Below are 26,863 nucleotides of genomic sequence, written 5' to 3' on the forward strand. Positions count from 1 at the left end.
TAGGTTCTCATTAGTTATCTATTTTATATATAGTATCAATAGTGCATATATGTCAACCCAGTCTCCCAATTTCTCCCAACCCCCCTTTTCCGTTATGTGCATCCCCTGAGGGGAACCAGGACCCTGCCCCAAGGCTGCACTATTGTTTCCTGACTGCTCCTCCCTGGTCTCTGCATCCCCTCCTCTCCCTGATTAGCAACTGTTTGAACCTGCCCTTGGAACTCAGGGAAGGTCCTGGAGGCTGAATGAAGCCTATTTCCTGTAATCCAGAAGTGGGGGACACGGAAAGGCTTTCGTGCCCAGGAGCCCATAGGGCCCTGCTCGGTGTCACTAGGACATCAGCCTCCACAGGCCCAAATGTTTCCACTGCACAATCAGGGTGCCCCACCCTCCTTCCCAGCCACCAGGGAAGCTGAATTATTATTCAGAGTTGTTTCATGAGCATACACACAGAGCAAAAGAGTAGAATGGATTGGAAGGAGTTATTCACCCAAATTCAGAGACAGGCAAACAAGATCGTCTTTATTCCCCAGCAGAGAATGCAGCCAACTTTCCCTTATAACTGTTACCCAACTCAGATCTGGCTGTTTGCTGCTCAAAAATTCATACCTGAGAGAGGCAGAATTTGGTAGAAACGAAAGCTGCTTTTAATCAGAATGCTGGCGATCTGACGAGGTGGTGGACTCAGAGTCCCCCCAAAATCATCTCCCAGGAGTCTGCTCAGCCGTGAAAATTTTAAAGGGCAAAGGGGAAGTCATCTCAGTTAATCATCGAGATAGGGGGTCAGACTCGTAGGCTTGTTGACTTCTTGTGCTCTTTCTTCAGATGCTGTCGTGTTCACACAATTTGTTCATGAGATTACTGAAGGGGAAGCTAGGGAAGAGATCTGGTCATCTGTGAATTACTTATTCTTCGTTTCTACTTCTTTGATCGACGGAAAGAACCGACAGAGTAGGTGAAGTATTGTGTGATCAAAAGATTTGCTAGGGCCGGAGATGAGTAGAGCATGCTGGTGCCTGGTGAAAAGTTAGTTACAATATAGCTTCGCTAAATTGACAAGAAAAGGGTTTTCCTGCTGAGGGCAGTTTCCATCAAAGAGCTGCTTACAAATCCCCTCCCCCATCAGATGTTATTCCATTGCCGTGGAATTAGGGATGAAGGTCTGGCTTCTGTAACTTCTTCATGCTGAGAAAGTGTCGAGGTCTTAGCGTGGAAGATATCAAATGAGTTTGAAGCATCTCTTTTCTGACAGTTTTAGTTGCCCACTTACGTATATGTGTAAAACAAGCGACAATTATTTTGATGCCCACCGAGATATAGATTATTATGAGCAATAGTGTTAATCCCATTGTCTGAAGGCCGGTTCCTGGAATTGTGCTCAATAGACTCAGTGTTGCTCAAGGTGGAGCAGCTTGTGTCACGGCTGCAGTCTGGTCATCATGCAGTTGGCTTCTCCCTCTGGTGGCAGTTACAGTATCTATAAAACAACTCGGGAACATGTATCAGACACTGAGTCTGTGACCCAGTTTTCCTAATCATTAGTGGCTTCAGCCTGCTCTTTTGAGACTCAGCTTTTCTATAAACAAGAAGCAGGCGACATGGAGGGGCCTTTGTACTTGGGGAGTGGGGGAGGGTTCTGCTTGGTTCCATAACCAGATTTAGTGGTTCTCTCCCTATGAGACAGTGATGGGTAAATGCTTAATATCACTGTCGAAGCTATATTTCAAGGTACTGTTCTATAAGCCATGAGACATTCTGTCTCCAACAATTTATTATCTACTGATTTAATTAGAACGACTCGGTAAGTTTTAGGATGTCCTGCCGTGGCGACCAGCAATTTCTGTATCGTCTACTCAGCTGACGTAGATTGTATCTCAGTGTTTTAGTTATCTGTTACTGTGTAACAAATTTTCCCAAAACTTAGCAGCTTAACACAATATTTATTATCTCACACAGTTTCTGAGGCCAGAAATTCTCATGCATGTTGCTAAAATTTTTAGGGAATTTAAATCCAGTGAAAAATAAAGTTGCTACTATTCCTATGTGAATGGAGATATTATCTATTTAAATTAAGTTAATATGAATGCAGCCCTGTGAAAGCTTTCACTGCTGTTGTCCTCAGTGTCCTAGTACATCCGTGTATTCATGCCCCTCAGGTCTAGAATACAAATACACTTCATGTTGGGATCCACAACTCATGGAACTTGTTCAGTTCAAAGGAGAGCAAGTTTATAATAACATTAAATTATTTTAGGAAACATATCACTTAACTGCTCATTATGTGACCAGAGAAACACTAAGTGGGAAATATATAGATAGAAATATACATATATAAAGTGTTGTCATTCATTTAGGGTCCTGGGGTAACCTTCTACTTTATACAGTAACTTCTGTTGCAGTGGTTGGTTCATGTAAATCAGCCCCTTTCTTCTGATAGGTTTTCTTTATTAAAAATAGAAAAGGTAAAGAGGAAAGACCTTTTAAAGTCTTTTCTAAAGCAAATGGTATTTTTATATGTGACATAAAATTTATCATGCCTTCTAGGAACCTGTCAGTATTTTTCAAACACCTCATCAGGACTTAATAAAAGATAAGGCAGTGTGTACTGACTGAGGCCAGGGCAATGGACTCAAACAGACGAGCTTGAGGACAGGCTACGCCACTTACAAGTGTATGACCTCGGATAACCTAAGTTCTCTGACCCTTCATTTTCTCAATAGTAAGCTGAGAATAATAACACGTAAATGCCATAAGATTGTTTTGAAGATTAAACGAGATGCGTAAGTAAAACCCTCTTAGCACTGTGCCTGGCGTATCATAACTGTTTTTTAAGTAATAGCTCTAATTATTACAGTCTATCAGGACATCACAAAGGGAGTGTAGCCATGTACAAATACAGAGCAACTTTATATGTCCATTGGTCAACTTGAAAAGTTAAAAATTCAGTTAACACAAAATAAGTAAGTATAAGAAAAAAGCTCGGTCTTGATCTCTTCTATGTTTCTCTTCCTTTCATTTTTCCACTAGTCTGATATACCTTTGTCTATCTTTTTAGAAAAACTAAAAATATGTTTCAGTATGTTTCTTGTTTGCACCAGGGAAACAATTATTATTTGGGGTCTAGTTTTGTTACCCAAAGTCTTATTCTTTTAGTGAGTTAAGCCCACTCGCATTTATTGACATAACTGATATGTTTGGTCTCAATTCTGTTGTAATATTTTATAATGATGTGTATTGTATTTGCTGTGCTTCTTTTTCTACAAGATGTGCATTCTTTTCTCTTGTTTATTTAAATATGTTTGGTATTTAGGAAGGTTCATGTTTTTGTTCTGGTGGTCACCTTTGTACTTACGCCTTTTTTTTTTTTTCCTGCAGTGTCTAATCTGCTATTAATTCCATCCAGTGTATTGTTTATCTATACAATTTCCATTTGTGTCTTTTTTATATCTTCCTTGTCTCTACGGAACAGATTCAGTCTTCTCCTTCTTGGACATATTAAACAGTTATATTAGCTGTTTGCTTTGTCTATTAGTTCTATCATCTGGTCATCTCTGGGTCTGTTTCTATTGATTTATTTTTCTCCTCACTCTGGGTCATGTTTTCCAGCTCCGTTGCATGCTTTGCAATTTTTGATTGAATACCACCAGAATACTGGGATTTTTAAGTGAATATTATATCTTCTTGGGTGCTAGATATTTTTGTATTCCTGTAAATATTATTAAGCTTTGTTCTGGGATGAAGTTATTTAGAAACAGTGTGATTCTTTCAATTTTTTTTTAAGTTGATAACATGGAACAGCCTTTAGTCGAAAGTTAATTACTCCATTACTGAGGTAATAATCTCCTGAGTACTCTGTTCAATGTGCCATGAATTAGGAGGGTTTCCACTCTGCTGTTCTCCTCAGAGCCTCCACAGAGGAGCGTACCTCTGACACCCTGATTTTTGAGAACCATGTCAGTCTTCTAACCTCCAGAACTTTAAGACAATAATACGTGATGTTTCAAGCCAGTAAATCTGTGGTAATTTGTTACAGCAGTAATAGGAAACGAATACAGTACATATTCATGACAAATTAGCTCCCGTGAAAAATTAGTAAAATGTGACGAATCGGATACAGTTAAAAACAAAACTCAGTTACATGAATGACTTGGACCTTGCTCATTCAATGAAAGGAGGTGACCTTGGAAGTTTTTTTAAAATAATAATGTTGGGGCTTCCCTGGTGGCGCAGTGGTTGAGAGTCCGCCTGCCGAAGCAGGGGACACGGGTTCGTGCCCCGGTCCGGGAAGATCCCACATGCCGCGGAGCGGCTGGGCCCGTGAGCCATGGCCGCTGAGCCTGCGCGTCCGGAGCCTGTGCTCCGCAACGGGAGAGGCCACAGCAGTGAGAGGCCCGCGTACCGAAAAAATAATAATAATAATAATAATAATAATAATAATAATAATGTTAATTGATTTTTATTCTTTATGTCAGAGACCTAAGCAGTAAAAATGGGGAGAAATGAGAGAAAGTCTGATATAGACCCTCCCTCCCACAGACAATAAAAAGAGCTTTTCTTGATAAAAATTGCCATCACTATTAAGGAAATATGGTTTTCGATCAAAGCCAAGAAAGTGCTATAGGGTTAAGAATCCGCCTGCCAATGCAGGGGACGCGGGTTCGTGCCCCGGTCCGGGAAGATCCCACATGCCGCAGAGCAACTAAGCCCATGCGCCACAACTACTAAAGCCCGCGTGCCACAACTACTGAGCCTGCGCTCTAGAGCCCGTGCTCCGCAACAAGAGGAGCCACCGCAATGAGAAGCCCGTGCGCAGCAAAGAAGAGTAGCCCCCTGCTCGCCACAACTAGAGAAAGCCCGCGTGCAGCAACGAAGACCCAACGCAGCCAAACATTCATTAATTAATTATTTTAAAGTGCTATATATTTTGAAACTTGATATCTAAATTAAAGATAAAAATATAAGAAACAAAGGGTATATGCTGCCAATATATAAAACTTAAATTTTCCAAACAAACTTACAATGATAGTCCTCATAATTTGACATTAGAAAAATTTTCAACAACATATGAAGAAGAACAATGCTAATTTCGTTGGACATTATGTTCCTGTGGGGCCTCTAAATGGCTTTACTTCGTAAAAAGAACAATCTTCTATTCGCAGAGACAGGAACTGAAAAATACAATTAATAAAGAGCAAAAGCTTCAGAACTATTTGCATTCATGTCATAATATTTCATTATAACTATCTTAACAAATTCTTGCACAGTTTAGTTTTTTTTTCCAAAATTCCTTTTTAATGATTTCATGCAAATTTAAAATTGGTAATTTTCTGAGCATGCATAAGAAAGCATCCTGAGACATCTTTGTGTTTTTCTCAAGTATTTGCATCCTCTTGAAATAGTTGGTTTAAATGGCCAGTGCAAACAAGTCCTCCACATCATGTTTCATCTATAAAATGATTAAAACTCATGAGCTTCACTGAAAACAAAGCTACCCAAAACCTAAGAACTATGAAATGAGTCTCAGCATAAGTTTAAACTGAAGCAGGCAATGCGAAATCTTTTAAACATCCTTGAATCTAGGTGAAAACTTTAGCCAAAGAAGTGTTTCACTGCAAAAAACAGATACTTTAAGAGAAATAAAATTGAAGTAAAATCCACATATCACAGAATTAACCATTTGAAAGTGTGCAATTCAGTGGCATTTAGTACATTCTCAATATTGTGCAACCAAAAAATTACTTTTTAATTTATTTTCACATATCTTTAAGACACAGAATTACTCACCAAGTATTCATACATGATTCCTATAAAGACTCCATCATTTTAGCTAAAGAGCAAAGAGCTATTAACAGTGACAACTCTTTGTCTTTTCTGATGACAACAAAGATATCCAAATCCCTTCAGCTAAACAGTCAACAGAGATCAAAGGGGTTCCTAATGTTACCACTGAGAAAAATGCATGCTCTCTTTACACATTTTAATAAATCAGGAATGCCCAGTGACCTACGCGGAGGATAGTGTTCCACAGGCTTTTCAAGAGAGAGCAGTCAGAATTTCCAGGGTAAATTTGTTAGTGACATTAGTGACATTAGCGATAGTGATTACATACTGATGTTTGTATTTTTTAATACAATGTAATTTGGTCTTGCAATACTTCAGTCAGTTACCAACTTCAAATATAAGATCCAAATATCTGGAAAAGCTGACAATATGGTTTCTTATTCTTCCATTAACTTGAGCGTAAACACTCTTGAATACTTACGGAATCTCATCTGTTGAAGGAGCAGAGTTTCTCTCCTTCTCCTCTCCTAGGATCTCCCATCAGTGCCTCCTGCTGGCAGAAGATAACAGGAAGTCATCTAGCAAGAGAGCCCGGGACCCCCAGATCCCACACTCCAAGAGAGTTTGCAGATCCCCAGCCTCGACACGACAGAACCAAGTAGAAAAGAGACATTGTGGATTTAAGAAACAATTGGTCGATAATTGGCCTAGTTCACCCCTTCCACTACTCGACATCTACACACTTCAACACACATTTAAACATCTATTCACCACCAACAAACCTCATGCGTCGCCCTTACAAGATGCAAGCCCACTTTGTACAAATAAAGATACTCACAGTCTCTCCCTGAAAAGAGGAGATTTAAAGTCCCATCAGCCACTGTATCCCACTCTGGGTGATATTAATTCCTGCCTGGATGTTCTGTAACCCAAAGACCAAATTATAACGTTAATCGCCACCAGTACTCCTCATATAACACAATAGAGGAAAGGAAGAGGGAAATTTGGGGTTAATGCAGATGAACAAATGAGCAGCAAGCAGGGAGGAAAAGATAATAACTTCTGTAGCTCCTGTTATATCACGGGTCACAAAGCCACAGTTGATATCCATAACTCCCTTCTTCCTCTATCCATCTCATGTTTCTTTTCATCTCAGTTAGCAGTTCAGGTGAGGTTCATTCCCAAAGGAGCGAATGAAACCTTCTTTCCTGGAAACCATTAACTATTGTCCATGAACCAATGTAGACCACCTCTTTGGCCATCGCTCCATCCAGGTGGATCTGCCCAGGAGTTTCCTCGCCTGTTGTCCTTCGGACACCCTCCTGGTTGAAGCCACAGTGCTGCAGCTGTCCCCTTGAGCTGATGCCAGCATACCATCAACTAAGCCCAAGCTTGTTTGTGCTTTTCCTCAGTGAACTGGTCATAGAAAACTCCCCATTAAACCTGAGTGATGTGGGCAGTAACATACCATCTTGGAACCCTTAGAGCCTTTCTTATCTAAGTACGGGTCAAGAAAATGATGTCCGGGCTTCCCTGGTGGTGCAGTGGTTAAGAATCCGCCTGCCAAGGTAGGGGACACGGGTTCGAGCCCTAGTCCGGGAAGATCCCGCATGCCGTGGAGTAACTAAGCCCGTGCGCCACATCTACTGAGCCTGTGCTCTAGAGCCCGTGAGCCACAACTACTGAAGCCCACGCGCCTAGAGCCCGTGCTGCGCAACAAGAGAAGCCACCGCAGTGAGAAGCCCGCGCACCGCAACGAAGAGTAGCCCCCGCTCGCCACAACTAGAGAAAGCCCGTGCGCAGCAACAACGACCCAACTCAGCCATAAATACATTAATTAATTAATATGTTAAAAATGATGTCCGATTGTCATCTAAGTACTTGCACCATTGGGCTCAGTTATTGGTGCTACTTGAAAGAAGAAAAAGTGAAAGAAGAAAGATTCAGAAGTCATATCTTCACAGCAGCTGAAAAAAAAGAGGAACTAATTCAAGAATTTCCTTAAAACACTAGAGCTTACCTGAGAAGTAATGAGAGCCCAAATGAACTGCAAGAAGGTCAGAAGACCATAGAATTCGATTTGGAGGCAATTGGTCTCTCTCCCCTTTCTATTCATTCATGGATTTTTTATTTCACTTGTTTGTTCATCTGCTCTAACACTTATTGATCATATACTTTATGCCAAGCCCAGAGTGGATACAACAGTGAATAAAATAAAGCCCGTGCCCCAACGGGGCCTCTGTCATAGAGGCTGGTTGTTGTGAGGATTAAATGAGTTAATACAAATGAAGTGTGTAGAATAGGACCTGGCACATAGTGAACACAGAGGAAATGTTTGTTATTCTTACATTCTATTTTCTACCCACAATTTCACACAGAAAGAGAGAAAATTTGAGAGTGGGGAAGGAGCCTTAGGGTCAGGCAATCCTGACCCTAGTGGCTGTACCAATTCACATTCCCATCAGCAGTGCAAGAGGGTTCCCTTTTCTCCACACCATCTCCAGCATTTATTGTTTCTAGATTTTTTGATGATGGCCATTCTGACTGTTGTGAGATGATATCTCATTGTAGTTTTTATTTGCATTTCTCCTATGATTAATGATGTTGAGCATTCTTTCATGTGTTTGTTGGCAATCTGTATATCTTCTTTGGAGAAATGTCTATTTAGGTCTTCTGTCCGTTTTTGGATTGGGTTGTTTGTTTTTTTGTTATTGAGCTGCATGAGCTGCTTGTAAATTTTGGAGATTAATCCTTTGTCAGTTGCAAATATTTTCTCCCATTCTGAGGGTTGTCTTTTGGTTTTGTTTATGGTTTCCTTTGCTGTGCAAAAGCTTTGATGTTTCATTAGGTCCCATTTGTTTATTTTTGGTTTTATTTCCATTTCTCTAGGAGGTGGGTCAAAAAGGACCTTGCTGTGATTTATGTCATAGAGTGTTCTGCCTATGTTTTCCTCTAAGAGTTTGATAGTTTCTGGCATTACATTTAGGTCTTTAATCCATTTTGAGCTTATTTTTGTGTATGGTGTTAGGGAGTGATCTAATCTCATACTTTTACATGTACGTGTCCAGTTTTCCCAGCACCACTTATTGAAGAGGCTGTCCTTTCACCACTGTACATTCCTGCCTCCTTTATCAAAGATAAGGTGACCATATGTGCATGGGTTTATCTCTGGGCTTTCTATCCTGTTCCATTGATCTATATTTCTGTTTTTGTGCCAGTACCATACTGCCTTGATTACTGTAGCTTTGTAGTATAGTCCATGGTCAGGAAGCCTAATTCCTCCAGCTCCGTTTTTCGTTCTCAAGATTGCTTTGGCTATTCGGGGTCTTTTGTGTTTCCATACAAATTGTGAAATTTTTTGTTCTTGTTCTGTGAAAAATGCCAGTGGTAGTTTGATAGGGATTGCATTGAATCTGTAGATTGCTTTGGGTAGTAGAGTCATTTTCACAATGTTGATTCTTCCAATCTAAGAACATGGTATATCTTCCCATCTCTTTGTATCATCTTTAATTTCTTTCATCAGTGTCTTATAATTTTCTGCGTACAGGTCTTTTGTCTCCTTAGGTAGGTTTATTCCTAGATATTTTATTCTTTTTGTTGCAGTGGTAAATGGGAGTGTTTTCTTGATTTCACTTTCAGATTTTTCATCATTAGTGTATAGGAATGCCAGAGATTTCTGTTCATTAATTTTGTATCCTGCTACTTTACCAAATTCATTGATTAGCTCTAGTAGTTTTCTGGGAGCATCTTTAGGATTCTCTATGTATAGTATCATGTCATCTGCAAACACTGACAGCTTTACTTCTTCTTTTCCGATTTGGATTCCTTTTATTTCTTTTTCTTCTCTGATTGCTGTGGCTAAAACTTCCAAAACTATGTTGAATAAGAGTGGTGAGAGTGGGCAACCTTGTCTTGTTCCTGATCTTAGTGGAAATGCTTTCAGTTTTTCACCATTGAGGACGATGTTGGCTGTGGGTTTGTCATATATGGCCTTTATTATGTTGAGGAAAGTTCCCTCTATGAGCAGGCAGATTCTTAACCACCAGGGAAGTCCGACTGTGCTTTTAAAGAGAACGGTGTGCTCCACTTGTGTGGGGATAAACTTCAGTGTTTCCTTGCCACCCTTTCTGATTTTGTCTTTAAGGGAATCTCCTGAAAGATAGAATACAGTGGAATCAGTGGAAACCACTTCTGCTTAACTTCAGCAAAGGAAAGAGTTGGTAAGCTTCAGGGGTGGCCACAGACTTGGAAGGAAGTCAAAGTTGCTGGCTTCTGAAGGATCGACACAGAGCAGCTGGAAGTCTGGTGCAGGCGCCAAGGGAAGGTCTCTTCAGAGTCCTGGCCTCTGAACAAATGTTCTCCAACCCTTTCCAGCTTTGTGCTCTTCCAATTCAGGATCTGGAAGAGAGCCCCCTTTTGGACTAAGTTGAATTCCTTACCAATCCTTGAGTGAGAGGGGGGAAGCATCTCCAGTGACATTCCAATCAAGACTGTGTCCAGAATAAAAGGCTAGTTCCACAAAAAAATCGTGGTGCTCCTGGCAGAAGAACAGAAAATGGGCCCTGGGCAGGCATACCCAACAGATGTCCACTACACTTGGCTCAGTGGCCTAGTCAGGGATATGCCCCCCCCAATCAAATCTTAATTCGCTGAGACAGTCCCTTTGTCTCCTCATCAGTTAAATGACGAAGAGGAAACCTGCATGTCATGGTTAATTTAATGCGTCAACTTGATCGGGTTAAAAGGTGACTAGAGAGCTAGGTAAGCATTGTTTCTGAGTGTTTGTGACAGTGTTTCCAGAAGAGATTAGCATTTGAATTCATAGACTGAGTAAAGAAGAGCGCCCTCGCGGATGCAAGTGGGCATCCTGCAAGCCACTGGAGGTCTGAATAGGACAAAAAGGGGGAGGGGGTGAAATTTCTCTCTTTTCTTGAGCTGGGACATTCCTCTTCCCCTGCTTCTGAACATTGGTGTTTGTGGTTTTCACGGTCTTTGGACTCAGACCACAATTTATACCATCAGCCTCCCAATTCTCAAAAGCTTTTTTTTTTTTTTTTTTTTTTGCGTTACGCGGGCCTCTCACTGTTGTGACCTCTCCCGTTGTGGGGCACAGGCTCCGGACGTGCAGGCTCAGCGGCCATGGCTCACAGGCCCAGCCGCTCTGCGGCATGTGGGATCTTCCCGGACCAGGGCACGAACCCATGTCCTCTGCATCGGCAGGCGGACTCTCAGCCACTGAGCTACCAGGGAAGCCCCACGATTACTGTTTTTGATATCACATTTTACATTTAATTGTTTTGTGTATCCCTTAACTGCTTATTGTGGATATAGGTGATTTTACTTTTGTCTTTTAACCTCCCTATTAGTTTTGTGTGTGGATGATTTCCTCCCTTTATGGTATGTTTGCTTTTTCTGGTGAGCTTTTTCATTTCATAATTTTCTTATTTCTATTTCTGGCCTTTTCTCTTTTACGTAGAGAAGTTCCTTTAACATTTGTTGTAAAGCTAGTTTCATGGTGCTGAACTCTTTTAGTTTTGCTTTACTTTAAAGCTTTTCATCACTCCATCAAATCTGAAGGAGAGCCTTGCTGGGTAGAGTATTCTTGATTGTAGGTTTTTCCCTTTCATCACTTTAAAAATAGTGTGCCACTCCCTTCTGGCCTGCAGAGCTTCTGCTGAAAAATCAGCTGACAGACTTATGGGAGTTCCCTTATATGTTATTTGTTGTTTTTCCCCTGCTACTTTTAATATTCTCTATCTTTAATTTTTGTCATTTTAATTACAATGTGTCTTGGTGTGTTCCTCTTTGAGTTAATCCTGTATGGGATTCTCTGTGCTTTCTGGACTTGGGTGACTGTTTCCTTTCCCAGGTTAGGAAAGTTTTCAGCTATTATGTCTTAAAATGTGTTCTCAGCCCCTTTCTCTCCCTCTTCTCCTTCTGGGACCCCTAAAATGTGAATATTGGTGTGCTTGATGTTGTCCCAGAGGTTTCTTAAACTGTCCTCCTTTCTTTTCATTCTTTTTTCTTTTTTCTGTTCATCAGCAGTGATTTCCACTACTCTGTCTTGAGCTCACTGATCTGTTCTGTATCATTTAGTCTACTGTTATTCCTTCTAGTGTATTTTTCATTTCAGTTATTGTATTCTACATCTCTGTTTGGTTGTTCTTTATATTTTCTAAGCTTTTGTTTAAAACTTCTAACTTCTGGGCTTCCCTGGTGGCGCAGTGGTTGAGAGTCCACCTGCCGATGCAGGAGACACAGGTTCATGCCCCGGTCCGGGAAGATCCCACATGCCGTGGAGCAGCTGGGCCCATGAGCCATGGCCGCTGAGCCTGCGCGTCCAGAGCCTGTGCTCCGCAATGGGAGAGGCCACAGCAGTGAGAGGCCCACGTCCCAAAAAAAAAAAAAAAAAAAACGTCTAACTTCTCACACTGGGCATCCATTCTTCTCTCAAGCAGTTCGATCATCTTTACAATCATTACTCTGAACTCTTTCTTGCGTAGATTGCCTATCTCCACTTCACTTAGTTCTTCTTCTGGGGTTTTATCTTGTTCCTTTGTCTGGAACATGTTCCTCAGCCACCTCATTTTGTCTAAGTCGCTATTTGTACTTTTCTGTATGTAGTAGAGTTAGTAATGCTTCTCATCTTTGGAGAAGTGGCCTCCTATAGGAGACATCCTATGCGTCCCAACATCGCACTCCCCTCTCATCACCCAAGCTGTTTGCTCTAGGGATCTCCCCTCAGAGGGATGCGTGGGTCCTTCTGTTGTGGTGGGCTGGCTATGTGGGTGGTCGTGTAGTCTTGGTTGGCCCCTAGCCCAGTTGCTTGTCAGGCCCTGCCTTGTGCAGACACTGCTGGCTGCTGCAGGGCTTGGTCACGAAGCAGATGACTGCAGAGCCCCAGCTGGGGCCCAGGGCTAGTGCTGGCTCCCTGGAGGGCGGAGTCAGGGACCAGAAGACTCCAGGCCTGTTGCCCTCCCACTGGTGGGTGAGTCGGCACCTGAAGTTACTGCCGGACTGTTGGCGGGCAGAGCCAAGTCTCGCTGCAGGACTCAGGGACCTCAGAGCTGGTGTCGTATCAGTTTTGGTGAGGGGGCCGGTTCCTGACCCAGGTGGGCATGGGGTCTGGAGTGTCCTGAAGGTTGTGTTGGCCTCCTAGTGAACTGGGCTGGGGCCCAGCTGGTCCTAGGGTAGGGTCTGGCCTGCTGCAGGCTGGCTGGGTCCGCAGGCTGGGATTGTGGTTTTCTTGTATCTGGTGTCTGCCCCCTGGTGGGTGGGGCTAGTCTGGAGGCTTGTGCGGGCTTCCTGGAGGGCAGGGCAGGTGCCAACCCACTGGTGGGTGGAGCTGGGCCTTGGCCTTCTAGTTGGCAGGGCCATGTCTAGAGGTGGCTGTGGGCTAAGGAAGATTTAGGGCAGTGTGTCTGCTGATGGGTGGGGCTGTGTCCCCACCCAGTTAGTTGTTTGGCCTGAGGTATCCCAGCACTGGCAACTGTAGGCTGTTGGGGGAGCCAGGTCTTGGGCTAATGAGCTAGAGTGAAGATCCCAAGATGGTAGCCACCAGCTCCCAAATATGGCTTCCACCGGTGTCTATGTCCCCAGAATGAGTCACAGCCACTCCTTGCCTCTCCAGGAGACTCTCCAAGACCAGCAGGTAGGTCTGGCCCAGGCTTCTATCAAATTACTGCTTTTCCCCTGGGTCCCAGTGTGTATAGGATTTTGTGTGCGCCCTTTAGGAGTGAAGTCTTCCCCAGTGCTTTTGGACTCCTGAAATTAAGCCCCACTGGCCTTCAAAGCTGAATGCTCTGGGGGCTCGTCTTCCCCATTGCAGGACCCCTGGGCTGGGGAGCCAGACCTGGCGCTCAGGACTCCCACTCTTGTGGGGGAACCCCTGCAATATAACTGTTCTCCATTTATGGGCCACCAACCTGGGGGTATGGGACTTGATTATATCACAAGTCTGCTCCTCTTACCCATCTGGTTGTGGTTCCTTCTTTATGTCTTTAGTTGCAGAAGATCTTTTCTGGTAGGTTCTGGTCAATTTCATCGATGGTTATTTTGCAGATAGTTGTGATTTTGTTGTGCTCGTGAGAGGAGGTGAGCTCAGGGTCTTTCTACTCTGCCTTCTTAGCCAATCTCCTCCTAAATTCTATATTTCCTGACTTCAGTCTCAGCAGCATAAAAAGTTTTTTCTGGAAGAAGTTTAATTACAATAAATTGCCTCTGATGCCGATGTTGATGCCCAGCGTTGCAGCTTTAGAACTTGTTTTATTAACTCATCCGTGAATTAATATGTTTCCCATGCATTGCATTCACACAAGACTGGTTTGTAAGCCATCATGCTAATTTATTAATGTTAAAAGAAGATAAAATATTTGTAGTAAACCATGATCGTGGTCTTGCTATTAGAACTATTAGATCTGGAGAAGCCAAATTAGAGAGCAATACTGCAAGGTAAGCCTGAGGACAAAAGAAAGGAGGGTGAGGGAATTTTCTGGATCTCTGTGATGCCATGAGAAGGCGTGGGAAGTTTCTGTAGAGGAAAGGAAGCCGAGGTTCTGTCGTCTTCTCTCTGGCAAGTGGAGATAGGACAGCTGCTGACAGGGCACTGACTCAGCCTTAGTAACAACACTGCTTCTCTCCTTCCGCTGTGTGGTAGCCATTTAATAAGAATTTTTATCTTGTTGCACTTATTTGTTCAATAAATATTTATGAAGTATGAGCATGGTAATTGCACTGGGTATTAGGACTACAGTGCTGAGTAAGGCATGAACCTGCTCTTCACCTGCAGTGATAATGTAAAATACATAGAAAATGGGCTAGATTATATCTCTAGAAGACCCCACTCTCTGCTTTCTTTACTTCGCCCTCCAGGGACCCCCACATGGATGATCATGCCAACTGGTTCTACCACACATTCTTGGATTTAGATGCCATTGGGCTCCCAGTGGTCTTCAGAAATCTATTTACCCATGTCTGGTGGACTCTGTACCTCATTCCCCAGCAGCTACTTCAATCCTTTCCCTTATTCTCAAAACCCAACACCTGCCCCATCCTGGGGTCTGGTGACCTCACTTTCTATTCTCTTGAGAAGTGTGAGCTGCCAACTGAGAATGCCTTCAGCTTCCTGCCTGTGTGCATCAAAATGTCTCTGTATCCACACTTCCCATTTCATCCTTCTCCCCTGTGTTGAGGAAAGACACATACCTCCTTTCTTCAAAGGTTCCTCCTCTACTTCAATCCCATCCTTTTTGTGACTTTTTGCAGACTTGATCCATCAACCACTCCTAACCTCCATCCTCCATCTATACTTATCCCTGGTTCCTTCTCCTCAGTCTACAAACATTCCCATCTACCCCACCCCAAGAAAGAAAATGCTTCCCTCAATCCTACTACTCCTTAGCATTACCAGTCTTGCTTCTCCTCAAATGATTTAAAGTGGTATATACTTACAAGCCCCCAGTATTTCAGTCAGTAGTATCCTTGGGGGTCTTCTTCCTTTCAATGTTTCTTCATTCTCTTGCCCTTCCCAACCACTACTCCTTCTTCCCCCGAGGTTCTCTACCTTCTCTCTTGAAATAGTTTCCCTCGCTGGGCATCTCAAACCTCATGGCTCCCTAATCATCTCTGTGCTGTCACCTCTCAGATTAGGATCACTAGACCTCACCTCTCTCTCCAGCTGCTGACCTACATCGCCAGTGCACATTTCTACTTGAATGGCTTGCCAGGCACCTTCAACTCAATCCAAGCCGATTCATCCTTGTCCCACCAAACCAGTTCTTCCTGCTGCTTTCTTTACCTTGGTTTGACACCGTCGTCCTTCCAAGCACCCTTTCTTTCCCTTGGTGTTCATATTTGAGCAGTTTTTAAGACCTATAAATGCTGCCTCAATCATAACTCGTTATACACTGTCATTCCTCTCAGATCCCAGTGCCAACACCCTTGTTCAGTCCATCATAGTGGTCTCATTATTTAAATAGCATCCTAGCTAGTCTCCCTCACTCTAGTCTCTTCCTTTTTTTTTTTAAAAAAAAATTATTTATTTATTTATTTTTGGCTGTGTTGGGTCTTCGTTTCTGTGCGAGGGCTTTCTCCAGTTGTGGCAAGCGGGGGCCACTCTTCATGGCGGTGCGTGGGCCTCTCACTATCATGGCCTCTCTTGTTGCGGAGCACAGGCTCCAGACTAGTCTCTTCCTTTTAAGACGCCCGTTCCTCCAAAGATATGAAGTTAATCTTTTAAATCAAGGCAGGATCATGTCACTTCCTGGTCCAAAAAATATCAGTAGGTCCCTATTGTCCACCAAGTGAAGGATAAACTCCATGGTATGGAATCCAAGTCCTTTCTAATATGGCTTCAAATACTTTCTGACCTTACCTCATTCTAACTTCTATACCCTATTTTCCATTCAAAACTGACTACTTACTGGACTCCAAACCTTTGCTTATACTGTGTCCTTCCTCAAATGTCTTATCGTTTTACCCTATCAAGCCCATCAAAATCTTAATCATCATTCGTAACCCAATTAAACAATGGCGGAGGACCCAAACAGACATTTTTCCAAGAAGACATACAAATGGTCAATAGGTGCGTGAAAAGATTAATCATCAGGGAAATGCAAGTCAAAACCACAGTGAAATATTACCTCACACCTGTTAGAATTACTATTATCAAAAAGAGAAGGGAGGGGCTTCCCTGGTGGCGCAGTGGTTAAGAATCTGCCTGCCAATGCAGGGGACGTGGGTTCGAGCCCTGGTCCAGAAAGATCCCACATGCTGTGGAGCAACTAAGCCCGTGCACCACAACTACTGAGCCTGTGCTGTAGAGCCCACGAGCCACAACTACTGAAGCCCATGTGCCTAGAGCCTGTGCTCCGCAACAAGAGAACCCACAGCAATGAGAAGCCCGCGCACTGCAACAAAGAGTAGCCCTTGCTCACCACAACTAGAGAAAGCCTTCATGCAGCAACAAAGACCCAACACAGCCAAAAATAAAGAAATAAAATAATTTTTTTTTTTAAAAAGGCAAGGGAATTCCATGGTGGTCCAGTGGTTAGGACTCCGCACTTCCACCGCAGGGGGCACGCGTTCAGTCCCTGGTGGGGAAACTAAGATCCTGCATGCCACAGGGCAAGGCAGAAAAAAAAAAAAAAAAGGCAAGAGATAAGTGATGGGAAGGATGTGGAGAAAAGAGAACCCTGTTGGTGGGAATGTAAACTGGTACAGCCACTATGGAAAATATTATGGAGGTTCCTCAAAAAATTGAAAATAGAACTATCATACAATCTAGCAATCCCCTTTCTGGTTATATACCCAAAGGAAATGAAATCCATACCTTGAAGAGATAGCTTCATCACATTCAACACTACTCACAATAACTAAGATATGGATACAACCTAAGTGTCTGTCAATAGGTGAATGGATAAGGAATACATGTAGTTCATCCATTAAAAAAGAAGAAAATCTTGCCACTTGTGACAACATAGATGAAGCTGGAGGACATTATGATAAGTAAAATAAACCAGGTACTGAAAGACAAACTATATGGTATCACTTATATTTGAAATGTAAAAAAGTTGATCTCATGCAAGCAGAGAGGAGTATAGTGGTTGCTAGGGGCTGAGGGGTAGGGGAATAGGGAGATGTTGGTCAAAGAGTACAAACTCTCAGTTATAAGGTAAATAAGTTCTGGGGATCTAATGTACAACATGGTGAAAATAGTTAATAATACTGTATTGTATTCTTGAAAATTGCTTTTAAAATGGCACTTGGGGCTTCCCTGGTGGCACAGTGGTTAGGAATCCACCTGTCAACGCTGGGGACATGGGTTCGAGCCCTGGTCTGGGAAGATCCCACGTGCCGTGGAGCAGCTAAGCCTGTGCGCCGCAGCTACTGAGCCCACGTGCCACAGCTACTGAAGCCCGTGCACCTTCAGCCTGTGCTCCACAGCAAGGGAAGCCACAACAATGAGAAGCCCGTGCACCACAACAAAGAGTAGCTCTTGCTCGCCACAACTAGAGAAAAGCCCACGTGCAGCAATGAGGACCCAAATGCAGCCAAAAATAAAAATAAATAAATTTATATTAAAAAATCATAAAATAATAATAAAATGGTACTTATGTGAGATGACTGATGTTCTGACTTGACCATGGTAATTATTTCACAATGTATATTGGATCATCATGCTATATACCTTACGTATATCAGTTTTGACTTGTCACTTATGCCTCAATAAAGCTGGAAAAATTATTTTTCTCCCTAAAAATTTTTTTCACCATCATTCAAATTTTAGTTCATATTCACTGCTTCCTTGAAGCATTGCCAGATTTTTCCATTAGGAAGCTCTCTTCTTGTTTGGAGCTTCTCTGGAACCTATTACAATTTACCTAGTAACAAGACATAGAAAAATGTGCGCTTACCTCTGCTCCTCAATTGTAAGTAGGCTTATGTTTGACCTATCTTTGCATCTCCCCATACGGTGCCTCATACAAAGTATGGTTCCCATCACTAAGAACACTGCTCAGTTCAGCTGAATTTTTTCTTTCTATATCAAGACTTTTTTTTTTTTTTTTTGACTGCGTTGACCTTCATTGCTGCACGCAAGCTTTCTCTAGTCGTGACGAGTGAGGGCTACTCTTCGTTGTGGTGCATGGACTTCTCATTGCGGAGGCTTCTCTTGTTGCTGAGCATGGGCTCTAGGGTGCTTGGGCTTCAGTAGTTGTGGTTTGAAGATCCAGTAGTTGTGGCTCGTGGGCTCTAGAACACAGGCTCAGTAGCTGTGGTGTACGGGCTTAGTTGCTCTGCAACATGTGGGATCTTCCCAGACCAGGGCTCGAACCCACGTGCCCTGCATTGGCTGCAGTACGCGGGCCTCTCACTGTTGTGGCCTCTCCCGTTGTGGAGCACAGGCTCCGGACGCACAGGCTCAGCGGCCCTGCGTCACGGGCCCAGCCGCTCCGTGGCATGTGGGATCTTCCCAGACCGGGGCACGAACCCGTGTCCCCTGCATCGGCAGGCGGACTCTGAACCACTGCGCCACCAGGGAAGCCCCCAAGACTTTTTTTTGATAAAGGGAACAGTAGATTGATTTACCCTCTGGAAGAAGTCCCTTGTCCTGTGGCAGACCATCAACAAACAGCTCACTGACTGGCACCAGACCACAGACCACACTCCTGGTAGTACTGCCCTGGGTCACAGTACCTTCCAATACATATTTTAAATGAATAAGTACTCTGGTCACTGGGCAGTCTTACTCTTCTCTATTAAAAGTCATTACCAGTAATCTTATTGACGCACTAAATACTTTTCACTTAGTGTCACCTGCTAGTTCCTATCTATCTGTATTAGTTTCCTGTAATTTTTTTCATTGCTTCTTGATATAGAGTCTTTCACCTTGGCAACTTAACATGAAGGTAAGTATATCAAATATAATACACAGAGAAAGAAAACTTCTGGATTAGCAGATTAAGGACCTCTGCAAGCTTACATCTCCACAAAAGCAATAAAAACACCACCAGAAAATGGTCAAAATCAACTTTTCAGACCTCTGGAATTTAAGCGAAGGCTTGCAACAATCCAAGAAGCATTAATTCAAGAAAAACGGCTGAATCTCGGTGAGAACAGCAAGCTTTGCGGTGTTGTAACTGCCCTTCCTCCACCCACCTCTTTCCAGCTCCACAGCAGCCTTTAAAACCAACAGCCTTGCAATTGTGTTAACCATGAAAACCAGTAGTCTGGCAACCAACCCAGTCTATCATAATGGGCTCAGAGCCCCCAATAATGCCCCATTCCCAGAGAACTGCATTATTTGACCTGTCTGGAAGTTCCCTGGAAACACTCACAAGAGTTTATCTTTATTTGACCTAATTCAGAGCTTGTTCAGTGAGAATAGCCTTTCCCCAGGGGCATTTATTGAAAATAACCAGCCATTTTTAAATTTGTCAGCTACCTAAAGTAGTACTAATAGCTGGGGCAAATGAGACGCTGACCAAAAAACTTGAAAAGCTGAATAATGAAATGTCCATAGGGACTTTGAAAACCTCCAAAATAGTCTTGGGAATCTAAAGGCATAGGCCTGTGCAGAACCGTGTGCATGCTCAGGAAAGACCGAGAAGGCCCTGATCTCTCACGTATGAGAACCTTGAGGCTCTGTACAACCCAGAAGGGAAAATTAAGGCAGAATTGTAAACGGCCTTCTGGAACATTGAAAACATGCCCTGATGTGCACACAGAACCCTTAAGCAAAGCTAGGAGACTTAATGGTTCAAGGCACTTAAGAGAATCTCAGACCAGTCATCAACAGACCAAGGACTCTATATTCAGAAAAACTATACTTCAAAAAAATGTAGGAGCAGGGCTTCCCTGGTGGCGCAGTGGTTGAGAGTCCGCCTGCCGATGCAGGGGACACGGGTTCGTGCCCCGGCCCGGGAAGATCCCACATGCCGCGGAGCGGCTGGGCCCATGACGCAGGGCCGCTGAGCCTGCGCGTCCGGAGCCTGTGCTCCACAACGGGAGAGGCCACAACAGTGAGAGGCCCACATATCGCAAAAAAAAAAAAAAAAAAATGTAGGAGCAATTAAGACATTCCCAGATAAACAAACAAAAAATTAGGAGAATGCATTTTTCAGCAAACCTGCTTTACAAGAAATTTGAAGAGGGTCCTTTAGACTGAAATGAAAGAACACTTTTGTTTTAAACTTCTCAATAAGTTTAAGTTTAAACTTAATTGAAATCATATAAAGTATGTTCCCCACACACAGTGGAATTAAATTAGAAATCGTAACAGAAGTAAATTTGGGGGCTTCCCTGGTGGCGCAGTGGTTAAGAATCCGCCTGCCAACACAGGGTACATGGGTTCAAGCCCTGGTCCGGGAAGATCCCACATGCCGAGGAGCAACTAAGCCCATGTGCCACAACTACTGAGCCTGCGCTCTAGAGCATGCGAGCCACAACTACTGAGCCCACGTGCTGCAACTACTGAAGCCTGTGCGCCTAGAGCCCATGCTCCACAACAAGAGAAGCCACCGCAATGAGAAGCCCGCGCACCACAACAAAGAGTAACCCCCACTCGCCACAACCCGAGAAAGCCCATGCGCAGCAACAAAGACCCAACACAGCCAAAATTAATTAATTAATTAATTTTTTAAAAAAGTGTTGTTTGAATTTTAAAAAAAAAGAAGTAAATTTGGGAAATTCACAAATATGTGGAAATTAGGCAACTCACTTCTAAATAACCTATGGGTCAAAGAATAAAAAACAAGGAAAAAGTAGAAAATACTTTGAAATGAATGAAAATGAAAAATAAAACATACTCAAACTTACAGGATGCAGGTAGAGCAGTGCCTAGAGGGAAATTTATGGCTGTAAGTGCCTTTATTAAAAAAGAAGAATGATCTCAAAGCAATAACCTAAACTTTCACCTTAAGAAACTAGAAAAAATGAGCAAACTAAACCCAAAGCAAGCAGAAAGTAATATGTAATGGACCTTAGAGCAGAAATAAATGAGATAGAGAATAGAAAAAATAATAGAGAAAATCAATGCAACCAAAAATTGGCTTTTTGAAAAGACAAACAAAATTGACAGACCTTCAGTTAGACTGACAAAAGAGCTCAAATTACTAAATCAGGAATGAGAAGGGACATTATTGCTGACCTTACAGAAATAAAAGGAATTATAAGAGAATATTATGAACAATTATATGTCAACATAGATAACTAAATGAAACAGAAAAATTCTTAGAAAGACAAATATAACAGTTATCAACAAAATGGTGCTCTATTTATTTGCCTGTCCAAAAATACATATTTCCAAAGACAAACTGAAAATTAAGGAAGGAGATAGAACATTTTGAATTTTGGTGAGTGAGTCTGTCATATGCCGCCTTTTATTTCTTTATTTTGTTCTTAGGTTCCCCTCTAAACGTACAAGTGATTATCTAAATAGGATTAATGAAGGAGAGTCGAAGAACCTTGCCTCTTCTTTTAAATGTCCTCAAAAGGACCCCTCATTATATAAGTATAAATGAACAAATGTATTATTTGTTTCCAGAAGAGCAGTGCAACCCACAAACTTGAGGAAATGGAAGACTTTCTCACCATGATGAGCTATGACATTGTATAACAGGCTCTGCTAACACAAGCTGTAATTACTGGATGACCCAGTACTAGGTATGCACTTAAGAACTTACAAATTACGGCCTGCACCAGCAGGCAAAGCCTTACACACACCCCTGTTTATGAGCTTTTAGCAACCATTTACAAATCTGTGTATTTATTAAGTTTGTGGGATGCTGTAGCCTGCTTTTTTCAGTAGGGTAAAAAAGGTTTATACAATTGTTTGGTAAATATCCAACCTCATAATTTTTCATCATCTGGTAAACTGTTTCATATACTGGTGCTAAATTTTCAGATGGTAGTAAGGCAAAGTTTCTATTGATCCATTTAGGAATATTTATTAGAGAATCTTTTTTTTTAATTTATTGAAGTATAGTTTGAAAGCAGGAGCTACTAGGTACATAAAATTCCTGAGACCTAAGATCCTTGGTCCTTGAGAAAGAACCTTGATTGAGCAAATGTCAGGAAAGACCTTTTAAGACCCCGTGTGAGTCATTAAGACACAGTTGTGTTTGGAGCCCATCAACAAGCACCAAATACCATGTTCTTGCTGGACACAATAGCAATGTCTCAGGAAATCTATTTGTATTTACCTGGTCCTACACAGCCCAATAAAATAGCCACGAGCCACATTTAGCTACTGAGCACTTGAAATGTGGCTAGTCCTAATTAAGATGGGGTAGAAGTATAAAACACACACTGTATTCCAAAGACTTAGTACCAGAAAGATGTAAACAATCTCAGTTATTTTAATATTGATTATATGTTGAAATATTGTGAGTGTATTAGGCTGAGTAAAATATATTATTAAAATTAATTTCACCTGTTTCTTTTTACTTTTTAAATGTGGCTACGAAAAAAATTCATATTTACATGCGTGACTCACACTGTATTTTTTTTCTGGACAGTGAAGACCTAATGTGTTACAGACAACTTGACATTTCCAAAGGGAGAAGGCTGAAATTAGCATCACAGATAGCAGGAACCCCAGAAATGCCTGCAGAAATCTTCCTGAAAATTCATCACAGAAATCTTTTGGAGAATGGAGTCAGGTTTTATCCATCATCTCTTTTTTTTTTTTTTTTTTTGCAGTAAGCGGGCCTCTCACTGCTGTGGCCTCTCCTGTTGTGGAGCACAGGCTCCGGACACGCAGGCTCAGCGGCCATGGCTCACGGGCCCAGCCGCTCCGCGGCATGTGGGATCCTCCCGGACCGGGGCACGAACCTGCGTCCCCTGCATCGGCAGGTGGACTCTTCAACCACTGCGCCACCAGGGAAGCCCTATGCATCATCTCTTAATGCTGGCAGCGTTCAGAAGACTGAAGAGGTAGTTAGTAGGTTAAAAAACAAACACACAAACAAACAAACCAGGCTACTGTATAAAGGATGCCCAGGCCTGGATCCAATTATAATTTGAGTCAGTCCCTGGAAAGGATGTTCGATAATGTTCTAGTCAGTGGCCTAATGACCAACTTTGCCCGATTACCTGCCTCGATGCTTCAGTGCCGTATTTATGGGCTTTTTCATTTCATTCAATCACTTATTTCAAATAGTGATTGACAAGTGGAGAAAGGTCCCAAGGCACCCCTGACCCATATGAGAGCCATTCCGGAGCCACTGTGGCTTATAGATTTAGACTCAGAGGAGCCTAGAGAGATCTCTTCTTCTCAGGAGCCACCTGGGATTTTCTGCTTTGAGTAGCATCCCATAGAAGTTCGCCCTGGGGCAGGCGCCTCCAGGGCCTCTACCACCCACCTGGGGTCAGTCGGGCAGAGCCTTTGACACACGCCCCAGGGAGCCTAGCAAAGCTCTGTCCTTTGTTCCTCCAGGGGTCAAGCCCTGTGCTCCTTCCTCAACGCACTCCTACACACCCCAAACCGAACCAGGAAGACGTTGCAGACTTGGCAACCCAGGTTTCATTTAAGCTTGTAATATTTATTTTACTACCAATAAAGTCAAGCAAGTGCATTAAAGAAAATGTCTAAAATAGAGGACAGAGTTTTAAAAATCATAGTGAAATCAATCTAAATTTAGAAAATTCACTTACAGTAGTACCGACCACAAAAACAACTACTATTAACAATTATGTGATTTCCATTCAAGTCCTTTTTTAGACATACTTGGGTTGTGTCAAAGTGAATATGTCTTTTAAATTTTTAGTAAGCTGTTGTTTATTCATTCATTCATCCATCATCATGATTATCTGGGTATACAAATCCAAAAGCCACAGCCCCTGCCGTCAAGAAGGTCCTTTGTCTAGGAAAAGGGGTTTTAAGCTTCTTTAGAAACTTTTTTTTTGAATCTCAACAGAATTCCGACATGTGTATAATCCACACAGAAATCAGATAAGTGATGCTTTTTTTTTAATTTTTATTGGAGTACAGTTGCTTTACAATGTTGTATTAGTGTCTACTGTACAGCAAAGTGAATCAGTTATACGTATATATATATCCCCTCTGTTTTGGATTTCCTTCCCATTTAGGTCACCGCAGAGCATTGAGTAGAGTTCCCTGTGCTATACAGCAGGTTCTCATTAGTTATCTGTTTTATACCTAGTATCAATAGTGTCTATATGTCAATCCCAATCTCCCAATACATCCCACGCCCCCCATAAGTGATGCTTTAGTCGCAGAACCTAATTTCAAATTGCCAATATCTATTTTGAAATACTAGTTTGTTTGTTCTCCTCTCTATGCCCACATCACCCCACACCCTCCTCAGCTCAAGCAGGTCCAGGGCTTGGTTTTCCTTTGCCTCAGAAGGCTTTGCAGAACAGACAACAGAAGCTGTTCTAAGGCTCTTCCACCCTTTGAAGCGGTCCTCACCAGTGTTCCACGAAGAGTGGTCCCTGAGGAGCTGTGTGCTTGCTAGAAATGTGAATCCATGGGTCCCACCTGGTCTCTGGAATCAGGGTCTTTGAGGGTGAGACCCAGGAAATTCTTGCAACAGCTTCCTCAGGCGATGAGCACACAGTACGGTGAGAGAGCCAGCGGTTAGAGGAAGTTTCCAGAGGCAGAGGAGAGGAAGGCGGAAGGCAGGGAACAGCCTCCAGGGCTGAACCCAGGAAGACTTTGAGACTTAGGTGAGGTGGCCTCGGGTTCCCTGCCGGCCAAGCCTCCCTGCCCTCCGTGATAGGCAGGGAAGCGGGGTGTGAACGGACTTCAAGGCACCAGCAGAGACCTTGACAGTGAGGGTCAGTGTGTCCACAGTGGACTGCTCATCGGGGCTCCTACTCAGCGCAGCCCTGGATTCTGGACCCCATTGGAGCCCGCTGCATTTTGCTGGGCGCCTGTGCAGACTGAGACCCCCATCCTGGGACCGAGCCCACAGGCTGACTGACTGATGGCTGGGACTCACTTTGGAAAACTGCGCTCGGGCTCCAGGAGCCACATCTCCTGCCTGGGGTCCAACCTGAAAGCAGAATTGGGGTTTGGGGAGGATGTGGGGAAAGCGACGAGGAAGGGGCGGGGTCCCTCTGTGTTCCTGCCCCTTAACGGGTCCCTCTGACGCGGCTCAAAATTTCCCTTTCGAGGGTCTCCAACCACAGGGCTGGCTCGGGGCTTCCCCCTAACAAGAGAGAACGCCCAAAGTAGGGGCCACAGACTCAGATACTTTCAGGGTGGGCCAAGTAACAGGGGTGGCGAGGTTGGAAATGTGAAGTCACTCTATAACTTGAGAATGCAGAGAAAATGCAAGGCTTAGGTTGCTTGCCCTGAAGCCTTGAGATGAGCTTTTATTTTTTCTCTCTCTTTTCTCTTTTGGTCCCTTCACCCATATGGAGGTTTATCTGCAGGATAAATACCTAGAAGCGGTACTGAGTGAAAGCTGAGTAGGTACATTTATAATTTGTTTTAACATTTTATTTAACCTTTTGACTCCTTCACCCATCTTTCCCACCCTGGACTGCCACCTCTCCTCACCCCTGCAGCCCCAGTCTATCTGTTCTCTGTATCTATGAGCTTGGTTTTTTTTTGTTTGTTTTTAGATTCCACATATAGGAGAGGTCATACAAGAAAGGCATTTTTCTCTGTCTGCCTTATCTCACTTAGCATAATGCCCTCAAGGTCCATCAGTGTTGCTGCAAATGGCAAGATTTCCTTTTTTATGGCTAAATAATATTCCATCATGAATGTACACCACGACTTCTTTATCCATTCATCTATCAATGGACACTTAGGTTGTCTCTATATCCCAGCTATTGTGAATAGTGCTGCAATGAACATAGGAGTGCTTGTATGTTTTCAAATTAGTATTTTTGTTTTATTTGGATAAATACCCAGAAGTGGAATTGCTGGATCATATGGTAGCTTTATTTTTAATTTTTTGAGGAACCTCCATAGTGGCTGCACCAATTTACATTCGCACCAACAGTGCACAAGGTTTCCCTCTTCTCCATATCCTCTCCAAAACTTGTTATTTGTTGTCTTTTTGGTAATAGCTATTCTAACAGGTGTGAGGTGATATTTCATTGTGATTTTGATTTGCATTTCCCAGATAAGTAGTGATGTTGAGCATCTTTTCATGTACGTGTTGGCCATCTATATGTCTTCTTTGGGAAAATGTCTGTTCAAAACTTCGGAATTTTTTCTTAATCCGACTGTTTTTCTATTGAGCTATATACATTCTTCATATATATTAGATACTAACCTTATCAGATATATGATTTGCAAATACTTTCTCCCATTCCATAGGTTGCTTTTTCATTTTGTTGATGGTTTCCTTTGCTGGATACAAGCTTTTTCGTTTGATGTAATCGTACTTGTTTATTTTTGCTTTTGTTGCTTTTACTTTTGGTATCAGAGTCGAAAAAATCACCAAGACCTATGTAAAAGAGCTCACCACTTACGCTTTCTTCTAGGATTTTTAAGGTTTCAGGTCTTACGTTCAAGTCTTGAACCCATCTTGAATTAATTTTTGTGTATGGTGTAAGATAGGGGTCCAGTTTCTCTGTTTTGCATGTGGCTGTCCAGTTCTCC

The 26,863-nt window shown here is 42.7% G+C and overlaps 1 protein-coding gene across 3 annotated transcripts in view; it reads left to right on the forward strand.

Moving 5' to 3' along the window:
• CREG2 (cellular repressor of E1A stimulated genes 2) overlaps window positions 1-23,842 on the forward strand; it is a 73,488-nt gene extending 49,646 nt beyond the window's left edge. The window contains exons 4-5 of one of the 3 annotated variants that reach the window (XM_060027259.1): window positions 22,981-23,214; window positions 23,717-23,842. In XM_060027259.1, the coding sequence (XP_059883242.1) occupies window positions 22,981-23,214; window positions 23,717-23,819 (337 nt within the window). In that variant the 3' untranslated portion in view covers window positions 23,820-23,842. Of the gene's footprint in view, window positions 1-17,566; window positions 18,011-22,980; window positions 23,215-23,716 lie in introns of those variants that run through there. The other 2 variants (XM_060027262.1, XM_060027260.1) reach the window with 2 other exon arrangements.
• Window positions 23,843-26,863: the final 3,021 nt, after the last annotated feature.

This window comes from Delphinus delphis, chromosome 12 (genome assembly GCF_949987515.2).
Source record: "Delphinus delphis chromosome 12, mDelDel1.2, whole genome shotgun sequence".
Lineage (NCBI taxonomy): Eukaryota > Metazoa > Chordata > Mammalia > Artiodactyla > Delphinidae > Delphinus > Delphinus delphis.